At 39.0% G+C, this 20,658-nt stretch overlaps 2 protein-coding genes across 6 annotated transcripts; one reads left to right on the forward strand and one right to left on the reverse strand.

Annotated features, from left to right (window-relative positions):
• Positions 1 to 3,980: 3,980 nt before the first annotated feature.
• LOC117504966 (butyrophilin subfamily 1 member A1-like) lies at positions 3,981 to 15,805 on the forward strand. 3 transcript variants are annotated; one of them, XM_034164462.1, is made up of 14 exons: positions 3,981 to 4,119; positions 5,880 to 6,156; positions 6,531 to 6,595; positions 7,173 to 7,376; positions 7,713 to 7,793; positions 9,744 to 9,899; positions 9,992 to 10,033; positions 10,522 to 10,566; positions 10,659 to 10,676; positions 10,817 to 10,894; positions 12,443 to 12,527; positions 13,024 to 13,141; positions 13,268 to 13,406; positions 13,498 to 15,805. In XM_034164462.1, exons 1-14 carry the CDS (start codon positions 4,050 to 4,052, stop codon positions 13,644 to 13,646), a joined length of 1,527 nt encoding a protein of 508 aa, XP_034020353.1. In that variant the 5' UTR covers positions 3,981 to 4,049; the 3' UTR covers positions 13,647 to 15,805. The 3 variants fall into 3 exon arrangements, with proteins under 3 accessions (XP_034020353.1, XP_034020354.1, XP_034020355.1); XM_034164463.1 differs by lacking the exon at positions 10,522 to 10,566; XM_034164464.1 differs by lacking the exons at positions 10,522 to 10,566; positions 10,659 to 10,676.
• LOC117504965 (zinc finger protein 397-like) lies at positions 14,887 to 20,433 on the reverse strand. Of its 3 annotated transcripts, XM_034164460.1 has the most exons (7): positions 20,147 to 20,433; positions 19,228 to 19,294; positions 18,655 to 18,779; positions 18,310 to 18,536; positions 17,483 to 17,586; positions 16,944 to 17,382; positions 14,887 to 16,853 (listed from the first exon to the last, which is right to left on the reverse strand). In XM_034164460.1, the coding sequence occupies exons 1-7, from the start codon at positions 20,367 to 20,369 to the stop codon at positions 16,143 to 16,145; spliced, it is 1,896 nt and encodes a 631-aa protein (XP_034020351.1). In that variant the 5' UTR covers positions 20,370 to 20,433; the 3' UTR covers positions 14,887 to 16,142. The 3 variants fall into 3 exon arrangements, with proteins under 3 accessions (XP_034020351.1, XP_034020349.1, XP_034020352.1); XM_034164458.1 differs by having other exon boundaries at positions 14,887 to 17,382; XM_034164461.1 differs by having other exon boundaries at positions 14,887 to 17,382; positions 19,238 to 19,294; positions 20,147 to 20,164.
• Positions 20,434 to 20,658: the final 225 nt, after the last annotated feature.

Consider the following 20,658-nt stretch of genomic DNA (forward strand, 5'->3'; position numbering starts at 1 on the left):
AAATTGGAGGAATGATCCATATCACATGACATACAAACCACCAATTGAATGTCAAAGATGTATGTAGGCATTATATAAATAATAACAAACCCTGAAAGCCGCATCGCTGATTTTACTCCTGCTGTGTTTGCATACAGAGGCGTGTAGAATTATTGTTCAGCTGTGTGGCATTCATTTGTCCACAGCAAACGACAGTTCTCCTTCAGACGCACCGGCTCTTGATTTTAGCATGGCAGTCCACGGTAAATAAATCGATCGACTTGCCGTGATCACGGATAGGCTTCTTCAGCCAGATTCTCCGCTGTCCCTCATGTAGCAGCCTAGCTTAGTATGCCACGATGTGCCGGCATAAACCAAACACGGCCGGTTCCACGCTTTCGGGAGAGGCAACACACTTTGTTAGAGTTCTCCTGGTCCCACCAATGGAAAGGATAGAATCCAAGGTTAGATCTGTTTTTTTGTTTTGTTTTTGAAGACCTCTCACTTTCTCCCTTAAAATCTTATGTTTGGGAAAACTATCCACCTATAATAAGCATCACAAGTGGTGTTGCTGCATCCTCCCAAAAAACACCTGTTCACCATTTGGACATATTCACCATCAAGGTCCACAAAAAAACACTAACAAAACAAAAACACAGATTTCGAGCCGCCAAAAATGACCAATTTTCCCCATTTGTTTCATGGTGCCTCATGATGTCACTGAAGTCCATCTTTCTCACAGAGTCACATTTATGGGTATTTATCAGTGACAGATGAAGATCAGGCGAATTTCCTCATCGGTGCCAAAAATAAAAACACAACACAGCAATATTTTCATAACCATTTAGAATAATCCGCCTATCTGACATTTCATTTACCAGAAATATGCATTTTTAGTACTTTAGATTAGATAGAACTTTATTAATCCCTTGGGAAGACTCCCTCGGGGAAATAAAGGTTCCAGCAGCATTGTACAGCAGCACACAGGGAAAGAAGCACACAAAGCATCAATAGTGAAAGTTAAAAAACAGTTTGCACATACAAACATACAAACCAGACATATTGATTGCTACTGGTTTACTGGTTACTACTGTTCTCCTTCCCATCCTCTGTCTTCCTGTTACTCCTCCCTCCTGATTCAGGAGTTGTACAGTCTGATGGCCTGAGTGGACAAAGGAGTTTTTCAGTCTGTTGGTCCTGCACTTGGGAAGGAGCAGTCTGTGGCTGAAGAGTCTTGCACTGAGTTGTGCACCCAAAGGCATGTTGGTTGTAAAATAAGGTGTCGTCATGCACAGTGTGCACCAAAAGCCTGTTCTCAAGGTGTAAGTTACAAAGTGCAGCTGGACACATCCTGAATGCACTTGCATGATGCGTTTGCAACTGCAAGCTATAAACAAGATAGGGCCCTTCATAAATGATGGGCAGTTTGGCTATTTTTTTTTTTTTTTTTTGCACTATAAGGGTCAAATTTCTTAATAGATGACTTGCACAGTAAATGTAAGACAATATCATGCCATTAGTCGGAATAAACAGTTATAATAGTGATTGTGCCGGTAGTAATATTTACTCATCAACTTGCCTGCAAATGCAGCACAAAATCAGGAGCAGTCGATTACAATGTACCTGGACGTTAAACTCTGAACCTGCTTTGCATATTACGTAAATCTTTTTTACATTTGTCAATGTTGTGTGTGACACATTAATACTGTAGACATGTTACTGATTACACAACCTCTGAATTAACAAGTGTGAATCTATGACTCCAAGACAGTTTAGTTTTATGTTTGGTAACATTTTGTTGATCTGAGATTACCTTGTGTGACGTAGATGTTAAAAAGGTAACTTTAAATATGCAATATAAAAGATGGCTTTGATTTAACTGTTATGCAGTGTAGTCAGTTTTATAGTCGGGTGATTCTTAGACTACGGGCACTTATTATGTCCTTTCATCATATTGTATGAAAAACAGAAACAAGTGGAAATTTCACACTTTTATAGTTATCTTTACAATGAAATTGTGTTAAGAAATTTGTTCTAGTAGTCTATGATGACTTTTTCACCTTTTTTCAGCATCATTATATGCAAATATTGCCGTTTTGTGCTTGTCCCACACCCAGACTTTTGATCTTCAATGATAAAAATGAATGGTAAAGAAACGTTTTTCTAATGTTTTAAAATATCTCTGAATAAAATATCAGTAAAATAATCAAAACATAATTGGGGTATTCAATGTCATACAACTGTTGTGATTTTTTTAAACAAAATGTAGTTGTCCCACACTATTGCCGTAATTTCCACCACAACACTAATGTCCCTTTAAACAGTTTCTATGAAAGATTGTTTGGGTAGTTTCTATGGAGATAAACAGTGACATCAGAGCACATGTATATAGCGCCAAATCACAACAAACAGTTGCCCCAAGGCGCTTTATATTGTAAGGCAATGGTGTGGTGGAAATTACATTTACAAGGCCAATAGTGCCCGTAGTTAAAGAATCACCCAGTCATGTGAACATTTGGTAACCTTTATCAATTAATCACCTTGTTTGTGATGCAGTTGTAGTAACATTTGTAAAACTTAGATTTTTGATATGGTGGGACTGCATCATAAAGTATGTTGCCTAATTGTTGATGTTTTTATTAAACGGTCATGATTGACTGCACAAACGAGCGTAATTTTATTGACAAATAAGATACTAGCCATTGATTAATTCAAAAAATGATTTGTAAAATGTTCAGTTGTGTTGTCTATACTAAATACTTCAAAAATAAAGTAAAAACAAACAAAGTGATTCGGGTTTGTGTGTGACACGCCAAAGTAATCTGGCAACTCCGCACTCGCCGGCGTGGTCATGTGATGTACAAAGACTCCTGTGCACCGTGCACTTCAAACAGGATGCAAAGTCTCTTTTTCTCTTTCAGCGTGTAGTAAAGATGCTAGCCAAATAATGAAGACAAGGCAGAACCTTTGGCAAAAACATTTGAGTTCATAGTTCTGATAACCTGACTCTGAATGCAAAAGCTTGTGGAGACAAAAATTTGCAATATATTAGATTTCTTAGAGGTTTTTTATTTTATTTTATTTTTTTTTCAAAATTGCAATAATAATAATAATGAAAAAACTTTTCATGTTGTCATTATGGGGTGTTGTGAGTAGAATTTTGAGGGAAAAATAAATTTACTCCATTTTGGAATGCTGTAACATAACAAAATGTGGGACAAGGGAAGCGCTGTGAATACTTTCCGGATGCACGGTACATAGATGAAATTAGAGGGTTATTCAGTCCTAATCTGAGTGGCTTTCTCAAAGAGAGGATGACCACAGATCCTGTGCTGTGCTTGAAGGAATTTATTAAGAAAGCTCAAGCAAATAAGGAACTGGTAGGAGCAGTCTATTTTGATACTGAAAAGGCGTATGATATGTTGTGGTGGGATGGACTTCTTATCAGGTTGGAAGCCAAGGGAATAGGTGAGAGAATGTTTAACTGGATTCTGGATTTTTTGAAGAAGAAGAAGAACAGAACCATTGAAGTAAGAGTTGAAGTAGCTCACTCCAAGATTTATCCAATCGACAACGGAGTTCCACAAGGGAGTGTGTGCAGCCCGTTACTGCTTAACATCATGATTAATGATGCTTTCTGAGGTAGATGCTAGTCTTGGAAGTCTGGCCTGCAAATCTGTTTGCAGGCCAGACCTGATCAATGATTCTTCAAAGCTTATTGAAACTACAACAGCAGAATATTTCAGTATGTTTCATGTAGGTTCCATCTCATTCTGAAAATGAGGGCAACAAAGCAGATCAGCTGGCAAATCAGAAATACAGATCAACGTTCTACTAAGTTAATCTGAAGTCAAAACAATCATCAAGGCAGAAATTAGCAAAGCATGGGACAAAAGCTTTTCCTTTTCCTCATGTAGCCTACGTCAGACTCCATTAATGCTTCACACCCAAACAGTTGGTGGCGGTATTACACCCTGTCGGCTTACAAACCGCCAATAACGCGACAGAAGAAGATGTGACGCTGGTGGTTTGAGTTTTTTCCCCTCCGAACTCACGGATTAACTTTAAGAATGAAGTTACGTGCGTTCGTCTTCGTCTGGTGTTATTTACTGTGGAGGGTTCCGAGCACAGAGGCGTCAGGTATGTCTAAAAAGTTATGTTCTCCAGCTGCCGTGTTCGCCAAACTCCATTCAAAAATACGGCAATTTAAAGTTGTGACGTTTGGCGCAGGCGTCCGCATCAATTTAGCACCAAATCTATTATTTCTTGAGCCATCAGTGTCTGTTTTTAAGCTCGGGATATATTACATACATTTGCAGTTAGCCGATTGCCAGTTTGAAGTCTTCAGCTTTCAGTGGTTTTATTTAGTTGAGGTTTTACCAAAATATGCTTGAATGCGTGGATCGTTCACCACCCGAATTAGTCAGGAGATTATATTTAATATGACCAAGCTTAAAGTTTTTTTTTGTTTGTTTCGTAACAGACAGGTTAAAGAGAAAGGTGTTTAAAATGCCAGTTTTGTTAAGGGAAGTTGGCACGCACGTTTCAAAGCGAAAGTATAAAGTGAGTTTCAGATTAAATTTTTAAATTTAGAAAAAAAATCTATTCGGCGCCGTTTCAGGTGACATTTCAAAGTTTTAAAAAAATCCTTCGAGATGTTGTTATCTCATACTTAATTACAGTATAACTTGTCCATTTACGACTTTGTATACTATGGCAATTGCGTCTTATTTTGAAAATTCTAAATCTTTGAATTAGATTTCCGTCATTAAACTAATACCACTTCAACTCAGTCGAAACTTCATATTTCCTTTTGGAGGTCACAAACGTCTCAAGTTTCTGAAGGATAAGAGAAGTGGTTTAGTCAGACAGAAAGTTGATTGTTTGTGTCTAACAGTATAAGTGTGGAAAAAAACATACTGTTGCAACTGTCTAAAACCCTCCCGTTTACGACACAAATGCAAGAATCTGTGTTTTAGTCGCGTCCACAGCATCCTGGTTAGAGTCCCAGGATTATACGAAGTCCGTCGTACTTGCGTCCCCATAGACTTCTGCACAATTTCAAGCCACAGCTAAGTGAGTCAAAGGCAGCCCTATATAGTCGTTTGTGTACTTTCATGACACAGTATGTTGGGAATGAATATAATAATGCTTGGGTAGTGGCAAGGCTGTTTTGGAAGGTTTTTATACATTAGTAATTGTTGACCTAGTGTAGCATGTGTGCATATAGTATTGTGGTGACGAAAAACTATGCATTCAAACATTGTGTGCATAGACCATCATATGCATGACGTTACCGTTACTTTGTTTAGTGGGAAGTAAACAGTGCGAAAAATAGATAAAAATGAGCGGCCGAACAATGCTGAGGTCAAGACGGTCATTACGTATCAAGACCAAGGCATTTCCCCCCACCTAGCCCCCCCCCAAAAGGCACGGAAATTGGCAGAGACCTCCAACACCATCAAGAGTCAACTTGCATTAAGGTTTGGGTTTGTCCCCTATTATTTTATTTCTCATGTATTTCCTTAAACTGGCCTAGTTGTACCAACCCTTGAAGGAACTACAACAAACGTTATGAGTCATACTACTAAAATTTAGCATTACTTCTTATGTCTGTCAGTCTGTAGACCAGCCAACCCATCAGGTTCTTTTACAGAGTTCGACCAAACATGGTTTATCAATGAAGGTTGACCCTGAAAGTGTAGTCCAAAATAAATAATATTGACAAATTTCAAAGAATTTGATTTTTAACCCTATTTGGACAAAATGTGCCATAATTGCCCTTGTGAGGTAAGTCATTTGGGTGAAGATCAAGGTCATTGGGGTCAAATGTCAGATTGCAATAGCAGTTGCTGTCTTCAGGCGCAACGGTTTTATTATGTAGCATCTTTGATTTCTAGATAAGACCACACAGACATCACTTGAGCCCATCATTTCAGTCCCTGGAAAGGATGTCACCCTCCCGTGTCGGCTTGACGTTCCCCTCAACATTTCACAAGTTTTGGTTATGGAGTGGCAGAAGATTGACGTGGATCCTCCATCAACTGTGTATGTTTACCGCCGTGGTGAAGAGCTGCTGAAGGAGAAAGCAAAGACTTATCATGGGAGGACCAAGTTATTGACAGATGGTTCTTTGATGCTGTCCAGTGTCCAGTTGCCGGACAATGGCACCTACAGGTACGGGACTGTGCTTAAAGGCTATTCCCCCAACATTTTGCTCAAAAGCTTTTATGTTTTTGACAAATGCTATGATTTGAAATATCATTAAAATGGAATATTGTCCTGGGTATTTATGGTGTATTATTTATGGGTATTATTTATGACACACTGATGAAGACCTAGTCGAAACGCGTCTGTGCTCCTGATCCTGTCGTCTTGCCGTGAGTCATTAAAACTTTTATTAAGAAGGACACTTGGGTGTTGCTGGCTATATTTTTATATTGACTTAGTTTTTGAGCCCTGCACCTCCACTCCTGGTCCCTGTGACTGCTTGTTTTTTTCTCTGCTCTGGGTATTTATGGTCTCATTTTTGTGTTCTTTGTGATGTTTAGGTGTGACGTTCTTAGAGGGCATAGACGGGAAGAAATGAAGAACTCATTTGTCGCTCTCTTTGTTGGTAAGTGGAAAATTTAACTAATCCTTATCCTAAACATGCCACACTCAGCCTCAGACCTACTCAGTGCACATCAGAGATCACCTCCTATGATGCCACTGTCGTCAGTTGTGCTCTGTTTTCACTCCCTCTCATGTTTAGTTAGGCTAGCCAATGCCCCAGTCGACCACCCAATTTTTTTGGGACCTAATGTGGATTTGGACTCTTTAATCTGACTGCTCATGACACCAATTTGCCTTGAAATATCACACCAGCAGCTAATGCTCCAGGAGCGCATCTACCAATATAAGCAACAGGTTGGTCTTGGTTGGTGTCCCATGCTAGGCTATATTCAAGGTTCTTAAAATGGAACATTGTCTCCACCTAGTGGAGATTTACCATTCATGTAGATACAGTGTTTTTTTTTTTTACTAATAGCTCTAGTCTTCAAGAGTGGAGGTGTGGTGGAGTATAGGACACCAACCACCACAAGGTGGCATTGATTGGAGGGTGTGTCATTACATATTTTTCCAATAATGATGCATGTTCATCGTTCATCAATATATAATTAAAAAATATATATATATAATGCTCATTCCAGCAGAGTCATCCGACGTGGTTATCACGGTTTCCCTAACGTCAGATTCTAAGACATTCCTCTGCGAGTCCAGAGGTTGGAACCCAAAACCAACAGTCACTGTACTGAACGGCCGACGAGGCGTCCTTCCCGCTGAGAGGAACGTGTATGTTGAACGTGACAACCGCTATGCTGTCCAAGCACGCCTGGATGTGGCAGCTGCTAGAGGTACATTTACTAAAATGAAAACGTTTGAGTGAGGAGGAAGAAGTCCAACAGCAAAAGAAGAATGTAGCACCACCATGTGGTCATTCACTGTACTGGCCTTGGGGGGGGTGAATTATTTTTACCCAATAGCACTTTCAGTGAAAAACAATATTAATGCTAGCTTGGTTTTTAACTTTCAAACCCCCAGTAAGCATGTTTAACGCCACACGTCCCTCTATAGATACTATCTGTGGTGTATATTCACGTCTCTTATTAAAAAGAAAATAAAGTCCATAGTGCAGATGTAATTTCAGTTGAAGAGTATTTTTTTCCCTCCAATTTTTATGTTCTACACAGGAACCCTAAACGAAAATATAACCGTGATCTGTAGGGTGGCAGTACCGGGTCTAGCCAAAGAAAACATCATCCGTTTCCATGGTAAGACACTTAAAACTGTTTTATTCCTCAGGAAGTTTTTTTTTTTTTAATCATTCTGCAGAGTCATTAACAAAAAGAAGTCATTTTTATATCATCTTTTCATGTAAAAGCCGTATTTCATAGAGTGAACTTTTAAAAATCAGATGCGTCTTACGCAGTACATGTATCTTTGAAGTTATGCAGAAAGTCGGGACAGTTTAACTTCTGTGGGCTTATTTAATGCATTTTTGACATAAAATTAAACCAGAGTAGATCTATAATGGAATCATTGATGACTGAAGGTGAAGCTTTGAAATTACTACATTTGTCTAGCCTCATGATTTTGCAAAGTTAAAAACACGGTGGAAAGTCACATTTGATCACAACACACACATTAAAAGCATTTAGCATTGTATCATTTGGCAAATACCAATATTAATTGGAAAAGATGTAGTTTTCTGAATTACAAGTGTGGTTATGAGCAAAACAGGGTTGAGGCTACAATGTCAAGGAAGTGGAGGAATGTTTTTGGTTCTCTAAGGTTTATTAAAAATCTGTCAATCTATAACTTTTTTTTTTACATCAAGTATTAAAGTATGAAATGAAATTTAGACTCTTGGGTATTGGATTGGAGAACATATGACTTAAATGTGTAATACACATCAGCCATGATGGAATTAGCAAAATTGTTCATAAGTCGTCTAGAATTAACTAAAAGAAAAATAAAGCAAAACACTCCTAATACCAAAAGATTAAAAAAACAAATCACTACCTTTCAAAATAAATTCAGTCCAAACAGATGTACATGAAAATAACACAAAACACCCAAAGTTGCGCCTAAATGAGGCAGACTTTTATTCAAGGTTGGTGTTAAAATGTTGCTTGCTGCCTGCACTGTAATATGTAATATGGTGTTACGTTTCAGACATATCCCTGGGTGTGGCGAACCAAAGACAACCGATTTAGATCAGAGCCCTGTGCATCCCTGTGAACCCTCTCCTTATGCCTGACGCCTTTCTCTCCCATCATGTTTCAAAAGTTTTTGCAGTGCGCACCCCATTTATGTTTTGATCATGGATCAAACAGAAGAACATTTGGCAGAATGGTCCGTAAATGTCCGGGCACGTCCCATTGGGAGGAGGCCCCGGGGAAGACCCAGGACACGCTGGAGGGATTACATCTCTCGGCTGGCTTGGGAACGCCTTGGGGTTCCCCCGGAGGGGCTGGAGGAGGTGTGTGCGGATCAGGAGGTCTGGGCAGCTTTGCTTGAGCTGCTGCCCCCCGCGACCCGACTCCGGATAAAGCGGAAGAAAATGGATGGATGGATGGATGGATGGTCCGTAAATATGACCAACTTTACAACACTGAGTCGGAACAAGACCCACAATTCATGGAGGGAAATCTCACGTACTGTTGGTTTGGAGGTTGATGATTGTATCAAGAAGTGAAGCTCGTTGAGGGACAAATTAATCCAGAAAAAGCAGCTGTTGCTGTTGTAAATTGTATAAAGACATGACAGAGAACTTTCAAAGGTTCACGCGCACATTGACATTGTATGGCCACAGAGTTATGGAGTTGTAGAAGTGTAAATCAGGGTTTAAGATTTTAAGGTACCACTCTGCAGCGGACTTATAAAAAGTGTGACTCGACCAAATGTAATCTTTTTAATGCACATAATGCCAGGTGCTTATTTAAGGTAGGCGTTTTATTTTTTTAGACAAAGTTTTGACGCAGCCATTAAATGAGGCAGGCATTTAATCAAGGAAATAATTTTTTTTTGAAAATGTCAGAGCCTTTTTTTTTTAATTAAATATCCATTGCATTCCATTTGTAATTTTCAATGCAAAATCCTCATTAAGATATTTTACAAATGCAACTGTTTATAAGCGCTTCCTAAATGTATTAATTGTTCACCAAAATTTAAAAAAAAATTCCATTTTCTTTTTTGTTTTTGTTGTCTTTCTTTTGCAGATGAATCAAAGCCGGAGGACGTGGGGTTTGTTATTTGGCCACCGTGGAGCATCGTCACAGTCATATTTTTTGTTCTTATCATTATCATCAACATCATCCTTCTTGCGGCTTTTGTGTTTAATGCCAGGCTTCGCTCATCACTATGGCGTTGGAAAGGTTTGTCCTGTGTTTCATGAAGTATCACATGATTACATTTGAAGACATTCAGAATTTAATCTTGATCTTCTGTGTTTTGGCTCCTGGTGCAGATTTGGCCATCGCATGGATCAGAAATAAGAGCTGCATTCGTGGTAATCTTGAAAATTGTCTTTTTAAATTTCAAAGCAAAGTGTTTTCATATAAATTTTCATTTATTTTGAGGTTCAGATACTGTTTCACAGCACAATTATGTGACCTAAGAAAATATCGCTTTCTAACAGTTTCCTTTTCAGGATTTCAAAGCAGCTCCTGCAGGCAAAAAGTGAAATGTGTAAAGCTGCTGCTGACAACATTTTCCTGAATGTGCATCATTATTATAAAAGCATTTGACCTTCAAAGCAGCACAATAAAGCCCTTTATTGTGAAAGTCATACAGACATTGTGAGTGCCACGTTCCTGACCACCTGGCCGATCACAAAACAGTTAGAGAAACGTTTGGTTACACGAGTGTGAGCAGTAAAATATTCTGTTATTTTCACCCAAAACAGACCATTAAAGAAAAGTGAACGCCCCACATTTTAATGGTGTGCAGAAACAGCAACAAAATTTCAAACTAAAACAATATTATCCTCCTAATCAGATACGGAATTAAACACCATTGTGTCCTCAGAGAGAATACTTCAAAGTAAGTCCTCAAGTCCGAGAAAACTCAAATGAAATGGGCACAAATTTTAAACTGTGAATATGATTTGTTTGTTGGTTTTGTTTGTTTTTCAGATAGTGACTCATACACAGGTGAGAGCCTTCACCACACTTTTCTGGATCTGCTTTTAGTGGATCCACTTAAAGCACACTGGTGGAAATGTGGGCTGGTTCCTTTGTTGCTTTAAAGAAAAGATTTGATCATGTGACAGTACGTCCTGTATGTTTTTCAGAACATGGAGACATCAACCAGATGAGGACCTCAGGAGCTTCTGAAGACACGGCAAAAGCACACTCCATGAGTGGTCAAGGTCAGTTCAGTCAACTCGTCAGTTCCTTAAAATGTTTTCAAATTCTCCATCATATCCAGAAACTGTTTAAAGTAGAATTTATTACCTGGTTTTCACATTTCCAACAGACCTTGAACTTATGCACCAGATGTGAGGGGGGAAAAAACAAAAACAAAACCAATCTTAAAATAGTGATATTTCTTCAAATTTAGTTTATTCTATGTCACTTTTAAAATTCCACCAACTATAAAATGTTTCATGTCAAGTCCACGGATTTTCCAACATGGTCATTCCAAAAAATGTTTTATATATATAAATCTGTGTGTGTGTGTGTGTGTGTGTGTGTATGTATGTACACCATATTTGTTCATTTGAGCAACCACCCACCCCCTTTTTTGGAAGAAAGCTGGTGAAATACTCACCTGAAATTAAATTTTATATTTAAAGTTTATTAAACACTCACCTAAAATAAATTCCGTGACCCCCAGCATATTGTAAAAAGAAAAAAATGAGCTTTCAGTGTTTCTCTCCACTTCTGTGTCAGACTTGTGATGACGTCATCCGTTTGTCCTGTGTGAAAGACTCTTGTGCAAGAAACAGGAAGTGTCTTGTGACAATGTGGTTACCTTTGTATAAGTATACAGTCACACAGTGAAGGAACTACTATCAGTTTGTGTTTGATTTTGCCTGACAAATGTCATTTTTCAAACCAGCAAAATGAGTTCCTCATCAGCTGATGTCAGCAAAGTTTGTCAGAAAGTTTTGTGCATGTTCAAAACTTTAAGGGGAGTTCAGATGGAGATCTTTCCTGCTGCCTTTGTGAGTGTGAAAAAGTGGGACACAGTGAGCAACATGCAGCATTTCTGGACCAAATACGGAGAAAACTGACTTCACATGTTGTCAGCGACTGTCTCGATGTGCAAAATATTTCAGTGAATTAAATTGTCCGTGTGGCTAATATTGAAAACTGATGGGCACATTACATTCCCCATCTCTTTTTTGTTTTTGTTGTTTTTGTTGCACCAGACATCAGCTGAAGGAACACATTTATTAAATGACTAAAGGTTTAAACAAACAGGTGATTTATTCTTTGTGAGAAAATCAAACATTTTATTGAAAAGGGCAACTGGACACAATATTTGGCAACGTGTGTGTGTGTGTGTCTATATATATATATATATATATATATATATATATATATATATATATATATATATACACACGATGCCTTTTCCAATATTTTGGAAAATAAATTATCAAACAAATTCAGTGTTTTGTTTTTTTCTTTTTTGATTTATAATATGAAGATGAAGTTCTGCTTTCTTTGAGCCATGATTGTGTTTTTTCCATAAAAGGAGCAGAACTTGCAGGTGCAGTGACAACAGTCCACGGTGGATAAAAATGTGACCAGGAAACAAAAAAAAAAAAAAATCTAGCTAGTAACATTGTCATCATTAACCAATTGTCATGGCAAAAATCCAAATATGAAGACGGAACTGAAGACCGATGCAACAACGAGGCACTTCCACAGTGAGCCATCTTTACTTTTCTATTCTTTCTTTTAAACAGGAGTTGCCGTCTCCAACAGGCTTGCACAGAAACACTGTCAGAACATGGAGAAGTACAAAAGTGACATCATCGACGTAGGAAAGCAGTACGTACTACAAAACCTACATAAAAACATACTCATCCTTGGGATTTTATAGGTTTTCTAATTTTCTTCTGACTCTATATCTCCTTCCCACATTCTTTTGGGTCCAGCATTCCTCAGAGTGCTATTTTTCTCTTGGTGCAAGGTTGCGTACCATGCGGCACAATGATTAAGTCTAGTTGCCATCCGAGGCTGTGGTCATTTTCATGTCCAGTTCCCATGTTAAGTCGAAAACATACATGAGCTATGTCCACCCGTGGGCGTGTTAGTATTGCATAAGGTGTGGGCAGGCACAGTGTTGGTGCATTGCTATGATGAAACAGCAAAAAGTGACAGACCACCAAAACGCTGCCATCAGGCACCATGCTTAGCGTGAAAAAGTCTGTCACCTCGGTTGAACTTGGGGATGAGTTTTTTGTCAGAACATTTAATGGCCAGCTAAGGTAGCGTTTAGCTTTAACTACTGAAGTCATGAACTCACCACATTTGTCTTCTCCAGGTTGAACGTTCACCCCGCTTTGGTCGCCGCCATCATCTCCAGACAGTCCGAGGCTGGAGGCAAACTGAGAGCCGATGGATACGGACAGCAAGATCCTAACTGTTTTGGTCTCATGCAGGTTTGTGCCAGGCTAATGAATAATCTCTACAGCATGACATAAATTAAATAAAAATATCAAAACCAGAAATTTAAAGGTTGGCTTTGGCTTGAGTTTGTTGGCTAATGACGCGTTTGTGGCTTGCAGATCAATAAGCTTTATCACCCGGTGAAAGGTGGACCATTCGGCAGGGATCACATCGACCAAGGAGTCACCTTCCTCATCCAGTTCATGAAGAAGATGAAGGTGAAGAGACCGCAGTGGAATGCAGAGGAGCAGCTGAAAGGTACAGAGTCATGACGGATTGATGTCCAGCTTCATTTTACAAATATTCTTGTAAATTCTGCTTGGAGTGTCTTCACTTGTTGTGTTTCCAGGAGCATTGGCGTGCTACGTTGCAGGGGACGAAACAGTTCTTAGTTTGCCGGAAGACAACAAAGATGCAGACCACATGACCCCTTACGGGGACTTTTCCAACGACGTGCTCGCCAGAGCGCAGTGGTTCAGCCGCAACGGTTATCAATAAGTGCCTCATTTCAAGTTTGTTTTCTGCTGCCTTGCTGCAGAGGTTATCGGCAGCAGTTGTTTACACGTGTGTTATTTACTCTTGACAATGTAGATTTCAGTGTTACGTCCAAGTTTCAAGTCATCACGAACCCTAAATTTCAAAGTTAATGTTAAACAAAGTTGCAGCTGTCACACCTTGGTGCTTTAGCCAGAGTATGGAGACGTATTAAAAATATGCCAGATACATCTAACAAGTTATGGGTAAGTTTTGTATGAGCACGCTGGTATACGTTGTAGTACGGCGAGTTCAACAAAAAAAATTGGGCATGCACAACATTTTCAATGCATGCCAGAATACGTGTCATATGTCCTGCACAAGTTGTAGGTTAGTTAAGCGATTTTTGACAAGTTATTCATAAGTCGAAATACGTCCATTGATTAGCTGAACAGCTGAGAGCTGCAGTCCTCATGTGAACAGTTCAGACTGTTACAAATATTAAAACCATTCGCACACGGAATAACTCTAAAGCCTTAATCTTTCCTGTTACACCATTTCAGTCAGATTCATCATCACAGCCTGACGAAAACATATTCACATGAAGTGTCCTGATTTTGGAAAACGATGTCTGAAAATACTTTAGTTCCTTGTCGAAGAAATGTAGCATTTCAAAAGAAGTCCCTCTGTTTTGTCTGCTCCCGGTGCGTTTCTCAGCCTGAACCAGAGAACGTCGGCGCTTTTTAAAAGTTGCGCCTCATTCATTCACGTCAGTGTTTACCACAGGCATCAGTCAACTCTTCAGCAGTCTGCACACGATGAAAAGTAAATTCAATGATCCACCAAGACAAAAATAAAATGCACTTTAAAAAAATGTTGTTTGGCCTCCGTGTGGAGGGGCAAGGCCGTGCATGTCATGCTCCGCCTACCAGACTAAAGGATTCTGTTGACCTACTTTTTATTTCAGTCACATGAATATAAAAAAAAAAAAAAAAAAAGCTTACATTTTTTCTTCACATTTTGAAATAAGTTATGAAAATGCTGAAGAAAAGCAGTGCAATAAATCTGAAAACAGATCATGTTCCGTGAGTCACACTAATTTAATCCCCCTATTCAGTTTTTACAGGGAAACTTGAAGTTATGAAATGTGTAACTTGAAGTTATGAAATGTCTAAAGTTACTGGATCACTGGAAAAATGAGTTTATATTGTGTTTTCAGCTTGAAAAACAGGTGAATAATTATCAGTATGGGAATGTGTCAGTATAGGAATTAAGTGAATCCTGCAAGTACATCATTTTATACTAAATACTCGTACTTCACATTTTCATAATTATCCAAGTATTTATTCAGAGAGCACTCTTGTTACGCTTTTACATGACTGTTTTCAGTATTGCCTTTAGCACTTAAATTATTCTTTGGAGGAGAAAAAGTACTTTATAAACTGTGAAATGTTTTAAGAGAGCAAAGTTGTAAATATTTTGTGTCTAGTCATGCAAAAGCTAAGAAAAACTGTTTCATACATGCTGGCAGCCTTTGTAAAACATTATGCATCACATAGTCGACATGTTTAACATTCTTAGAGTCTGTTGTGTCCCAAATATCGGGAGTTTTTGCACATTTTAAGAGATTTCTTTAGTCATCCGTTCTTAAATTGGTGCGGATTAACTGTTATGGGGGATGAAGTTACAAGAAATTATAAATGTACAGGTGTAGAATTATGTGAATAAACGTCTGAAATGTCCTTTGTGACTGAAAAAAAATTGCAGTTAAAGTTGTAGAAGTTTAAAACTGTAGTATTGACTGAGGTAGATCAACTTTTTGTGAGTGTGAACACTTTAATGTGCTCATTTGTTTATGAAAACTGAACATGATGTATTATTTTATATCTTACTGTCATTTATTTCACTGCTGTGTGGCAGCTCAGTATCATTTCTAAGATGTAAGTGTACCCCCCCCCCCCCCCCATACACACACACACACAGTGAAAATCATGTTTTAAATTGTAATTTACGCCAAAGAGATGAATCACATCTTCATGAGGTGAATTAAAGAAAAACTGTGTTTAACTTCATGACCCACGTCATTTGTATCGTCTCTGATGTGACGACTTGCTGAGTTTATGCTTGCGTGAATTCCGCTGCGGTAGCCCACAGGCACAAAACACCTCACTGTACAACACAAACTGTACGTATCTAGAACCATTAACGGGCCCACTGAGATTTTTTTTTAAACAGGCTTCACACCATTTAGTAACTTTTTTCTTTAAATGAAAACAGCTCTACAACATGCTTTTATTTGACTTCATTTACAGATGCACATTTTATTTGGCTAAAGTATGTTCCATATTGTCACATTCTTTTAAACCATGAGGCCACTCAGATTTTTGGTTCATTTTACAAAACTTTTAAAAAGAAAAAATTCTGGAACGTTAAAATAAGACGTTCTGTGGACACAGATCTATTTTGGTTATTATTAATAATACCATTATATAACTATTAGAAGTGGTAATGATTTGAGTTTCAGTCCGGTGTCGTCGTATCTTCTGCCACCTGATGGCTCTTCATGTGCGTTTTCAGTCGGTGGCTCTGAGTAAAGGCTTTGTCGCACACGGGGCACTGGTACGGCCTCTCACCATTATGGGTCCTCATATGGACTGTCAGGTAGGTTTTACGAGCGCACGCTTTCCCACAAACCCCACACACGTACGGTTTTTGGCCCGAGTGGATCCTGAGGTGATTGTCCAGGTGAGTTTTCCGTTTGAAGGACCAGCCGCACTCTGGACAGCGGTACGGTGTCTCTCCAGTGTGAATGCGCATATGAATGGTTAGAGGCCCCCTTGTGGTGAACCCCTTGCCGCACTCGCCGCAGTGGTACGGTTTCTCCTTGGTGTGTGTCCTCATGTGGATCTCCAGCTGGTTGCTGGTCACAAACATTTTGCAGCAGACGTCACAGAGGTAGGTCCGCTCTCGGACAGTATGAATCTTCTCGTGTTCCTGCAGTGTGGAGATGAGTTTGAAACGTTTGCCACAGGCTGGACAGCTGTGAGGTCTCTCCCCAGAATGGACCAGTTTGTGGCGGGACAGCGATTTCCGGTCACTCAGAGATTTGCCACACAGGCTGCAGCAGTATGTTTTCCTGCCCGAGTGCATCCGCAGATGTTCTTCAAGTTGTCCCTTCAGATCAAAAACTTCACAGCATGTGGAGCGTCTGTGTGGTTTTCCTGCCTCGTGAAGCCTCTGGTGATCTTCCAGTGATGACTTAAGCGGAAACGACTCACTACAAACGTCACATTTGTGTGATTCTTCCGCACGTTTTTTGAAGCTCTGAACACTTAGAGACTCTTCACAAATGTGACGACTCCGAAGATGATCCTTCAACGCCTCAACAGGCTCTGAGCTCTCTCCACTAACACTTCCTGGATCATCGACTTGAGTCCAAGGGTGTTTGATAAGTTCATTTCCCGACTTTTGCAGAAAACCACAGACTTTACGGTCAAATGCGGCATTACTCTTGGGAACATTTAGAGTCCTGACGAACAGTTCTGGATTTCTCCCCGTAATCATTTTGCATTTTTGCTTCCTTGCTTGTTGTTCGTCTTGGCACTTGTCTGGTTTCCAGTTGCCATCAGTGCCACTCACCTCATCAAAGCCAGTGTCTCTGCTCTCAGCCGCACCATCATCAGCTTCCATGTCTTCAGATGATTCGGCACAGTTGGACAAAACATCTGTTCTGCTGCCATCTAAAGGCAGACCTGGAGTACTGCAGGAACCAGAAACAAAATTGAAACTGCGCATGAGATGATGTTCTGGACAAACACTTCCTATCTTCCTCATTTTATGTACCATTACTTTCGAATTACCTGCTCTGTTCGGGGTCATCGCTTGTCACTAACATGTCAAAGGTGGACAGACAATCTTCACTTTTGTTATCTTTTCTGGGAAGCCACATCTGTTCTTCACTGGCCTACAGAAAGAAAACATTTAATAATTTTAAAAAGGAATTTTATTACTGCATCCAAGACAGAAAACTATTATTCAGTGAGATTTTTCCTTGTCCCCCACCTGCTGGCGAAGCAGGGTATTGTTTTCACTCGTGTGTGTGCATCTGTGAACATATAACTCAAAGACTGCTGCACGGACGTCCTTCAAACATGGTGGGAATGTTAGTTGGTTTGATAACTAGGAGTGATTACATTTTGGAGTAGCTTAATCAAAGTCAAAGAAAACATATCTAAAAAACATTTATTTATTTTGTAAATCTCAATAGCCAAGAAGCCTAGATGGATCCTCTACAGCATATATTAATTAGCAAAATATTTGTGATTGTTTGGTGTGAACTACCATAATCAAGTCCTACAGAGATGTATATTTACTTGTACGTTTATATCGTGGTGTGTAGAACATGCCTTTAATTTTATCGATATAACAACTGCATATTTGTTTGTTTATTCTGATCATCTTCTGCTTTAGAGGTTGATAATCTCCCAAGGTGCCTCCACCAAACAGCCTCACAAAGGTGCTTTCAAGACCTATCATCACCGTACTCTATTTTGATAGACGTGGAGGCATAATGCGGAAAAAACAATGTTCCACAACAATCATCATTAAATCTGCTTCAAGCAGCCAAATCTGCAGTGTTGTACGCAACCAGATGTTAAAAATCTACCACATAAATCAGACAAAGTACCTTCAGTTTAATGTAGAGGGGAGACGTCATCAACCCAGCGGACCAGAGGGAGCGGTGGATCTCCTCTGGTGATAGCGTCTTCAGTTTCAAAGGGTGTAGCGTTTTATTTCCATCTGTTGTGAAGACATCAAAGCGTTTGTCTCCATCCATCTGAGGGAAGGAAGACCTCAACAGGTCCAGAAACTCTGCCTCCTGCAGACCCCGAGGACACTGAACCTCCTTCCATTCTGAAAATGGCAACAAACTATGAGAATGTTTTTTTTTTTTTGAGGCTCCAGAGCTTCCAGAATGTAAAAAAAAAAAAAAAAAAGGGGGGGGGGGGGAACTGGACTGAGTTTTGTTTACCGCTGTGTGACGTCTCATCGCTATGAGAGTGGTCCAGGATGCAAATTCTGAAAGCAACACAGTTCTCTAGTTCACCAACATGAGGTTCGTCAAGCTTCATCCTCTGACCACAGAAGGAAATAAACCTTTAAAATAAATAAAAGTCACATCTTAGCTTTGGCACTTCAGCTTTAGGATGAATTGTTTAGCCTATAAAAAATGCCAGAAAAAAAATTGTTCTTTAGAACAAAATTCAATGGTTTGAGGTATCCACTCAAAAACTGATTCATAAATATCTTGGAATTAAATTTGTGATTGAGCTGCTTATGATATATTTAAAGCAGGTTGAAATCTCTTCAAACCTCTCAGAACCTAAAGATGATCACTTTAAAAAAAACAGGACTGGTCTGTTCTAAACACATTCAAAATTGATTTTTAAACCAAATTAGAATCAAAATCCTCATATTTTACAAATTGGAACAAAATTCGCAAAGACAAAACAACAACAAAAAAAATGCACAGATTTCTAAAATACCGATCTAAAACCTGAGCATTTTCAACACGGCTTTGTGTGAAAACACTTTTAATAAGAACCTTGAGTCACTTTTATTATTCAAGTCCTCCAGATGATCACAGACTTCTTCCTCAGCGTCCTCCAAACCTGCACAGAAGACAAACGCAGAGCAGAAACAATTGTTTGGTAAACTCTTGGTCAATTCAGAGTTCTGGTTTTTATTTTGTAAAAACTATTTCAAACACATAAGACTCGGACGCACAAAACAACATTGCAGACTTCTTTACCATGCATAATGATGCATAATAAAATTTGATTTGTGACACGCTGGAATCAGTTTCTTACATTTATTTCTACTAAAAATGAGCCAGTTTATGGAGCCCCAGACATGACATGGTTAAAAAATAAAAAATAAAAAAAATAATTTTGGCCACCAAATACAAATTCATGGCCACGAACTAAGTATGTCATGCACAGAAATTAGTATTTTGTGGCCACAAAGTAGTATTTTGTGCGCATGAAATACTAGGCCACAAAATAAATTTTCTGTGTAGCCATGATTTCTTTTTTTTTTTTTTTACAGTGTCATGTCTGGGGCTCCATACCGGTTAGCTTTTCCAGCTTTGGTAGGATTTATAATAATTTTAAAAAGTGATTCAGCGAGTATTAAATATGAAAATGTTACTTTGCGAATCCAATTCTAGATAATTTAAGCCCCTTTCTGAGGTGACTTTCTAATCATACTTTTTAGTTAAACTGATGTGTAATACATAAAATTTTGTGGTGTTGTTAATTTGGATATGACTGACATTTATTTTTATGCTGACCTATTTGTGAAATAATGCAAAAATAAAATAATCAAAAAATTAATATAGCAACAAATGATGTTCCTACAGTTTTCATATTAGTGCATCTCGAGTTATTTTATGTGAATAGTTTTCTATATGTCTATTTTTTTTTTTTTTCAGTGGTACAGAGGTTTTAAATCTTGGATTTTACCTGTTTTTCGGGTGCGGGCCTCCAGCTGTCTCCTCTGCCGGTCGATCTCCTCTCTGAAGCCCGAAGCCTCCTTCTCGTAACCGGCTACGGTTCTTTCCACAACCGCTAAAATTTCCCGGGTGGCCGCAGCGAGCGTTTCAGCGACAAAAGATCTCAGCGCGTCACCTTTAGACATGTTCGTGAAAGTCGGCGCTGTGTCGCAGCCCGCTGGTTTCACGTCCATAATCAAAACGTGAAATTTTAAGTAACATTCAGCGGAACTCTGTTAGCAGCTAACAGCACTAGCAAAGCAAGCAGACTTCCGGGTTCCGGCGCGTCATAAAGGTCTTCAGAGCAGAAACACACCTCGAAGTGTTTTTATTTGTTTTCTCTCTCTTGTCGCTATTTTTAATGTTAATGGTGTGAATTTTATTGTGGCCTTGTCTTTTGCTCGGTTGTTTGTTAATGCATTTATTTAAATAAAGTTTTGACAAAATCCCTCGATATGTTCCAATGATGAAGAATCCCTTTAC

Source organism: Thalassophryne amazonica, chromosome 23, assembly GCF_902500255.1.
Source record: "Thalassophryne amazonica chromosome 23, fThaAma1.1, whole genome shotgun sequence".
NCBI classification, from domain to species: domain Eukaryota; kingdom Metazoa; phylum Chordata; class Actinopteri; order Batrachoidiformes; family Batrachoididae; genus Thalassophryne; species Thalassophryne amazonica.

Coding starts and splice junctions, on each gene's coding strand:
- LOC117504966 (XM_034164462.1), top strand. CDS start 4,050: ATGAAGTTACGTGCGTTCGTCTTCGTCTGGTGTTATTTACTGTGGAGG. Junction 4,120..5,879: donor TCCGAGCACAGAGGCGTCAG/GTATGTCTAAAA, acceptor TTTGATTTCTAG/ATAAGACCACACAGACATCA. Junction 7,377..7,712: donor GGATGTGGCAGCTGCTAGAG/GTACATTTACTA, acceptor TGTTCTACACAG/GAACCCTAAACGAAAATATA.
- LOC117504965 (XM_034164458.1), bottom strand. CDS start 20,369: ATGGACGTGAAACCAGCGGGCTGCGACACAGCGCCGACTTTCACGAAC. Junction 18,537..18,654: donor CGATGAGACGTCACACAGCG/GTAAACAAAACT, acceptor TGCCATTTTCAG/AATGGAAGGAGGTTCAGTGT. Junction 17,587..18,309: donor CCCTCTACATTAAACTGAAG/GTACTTTGTCTG, acceptor TTCTTTCTGTAG/GCCAGTGAAGAACAGATGTG.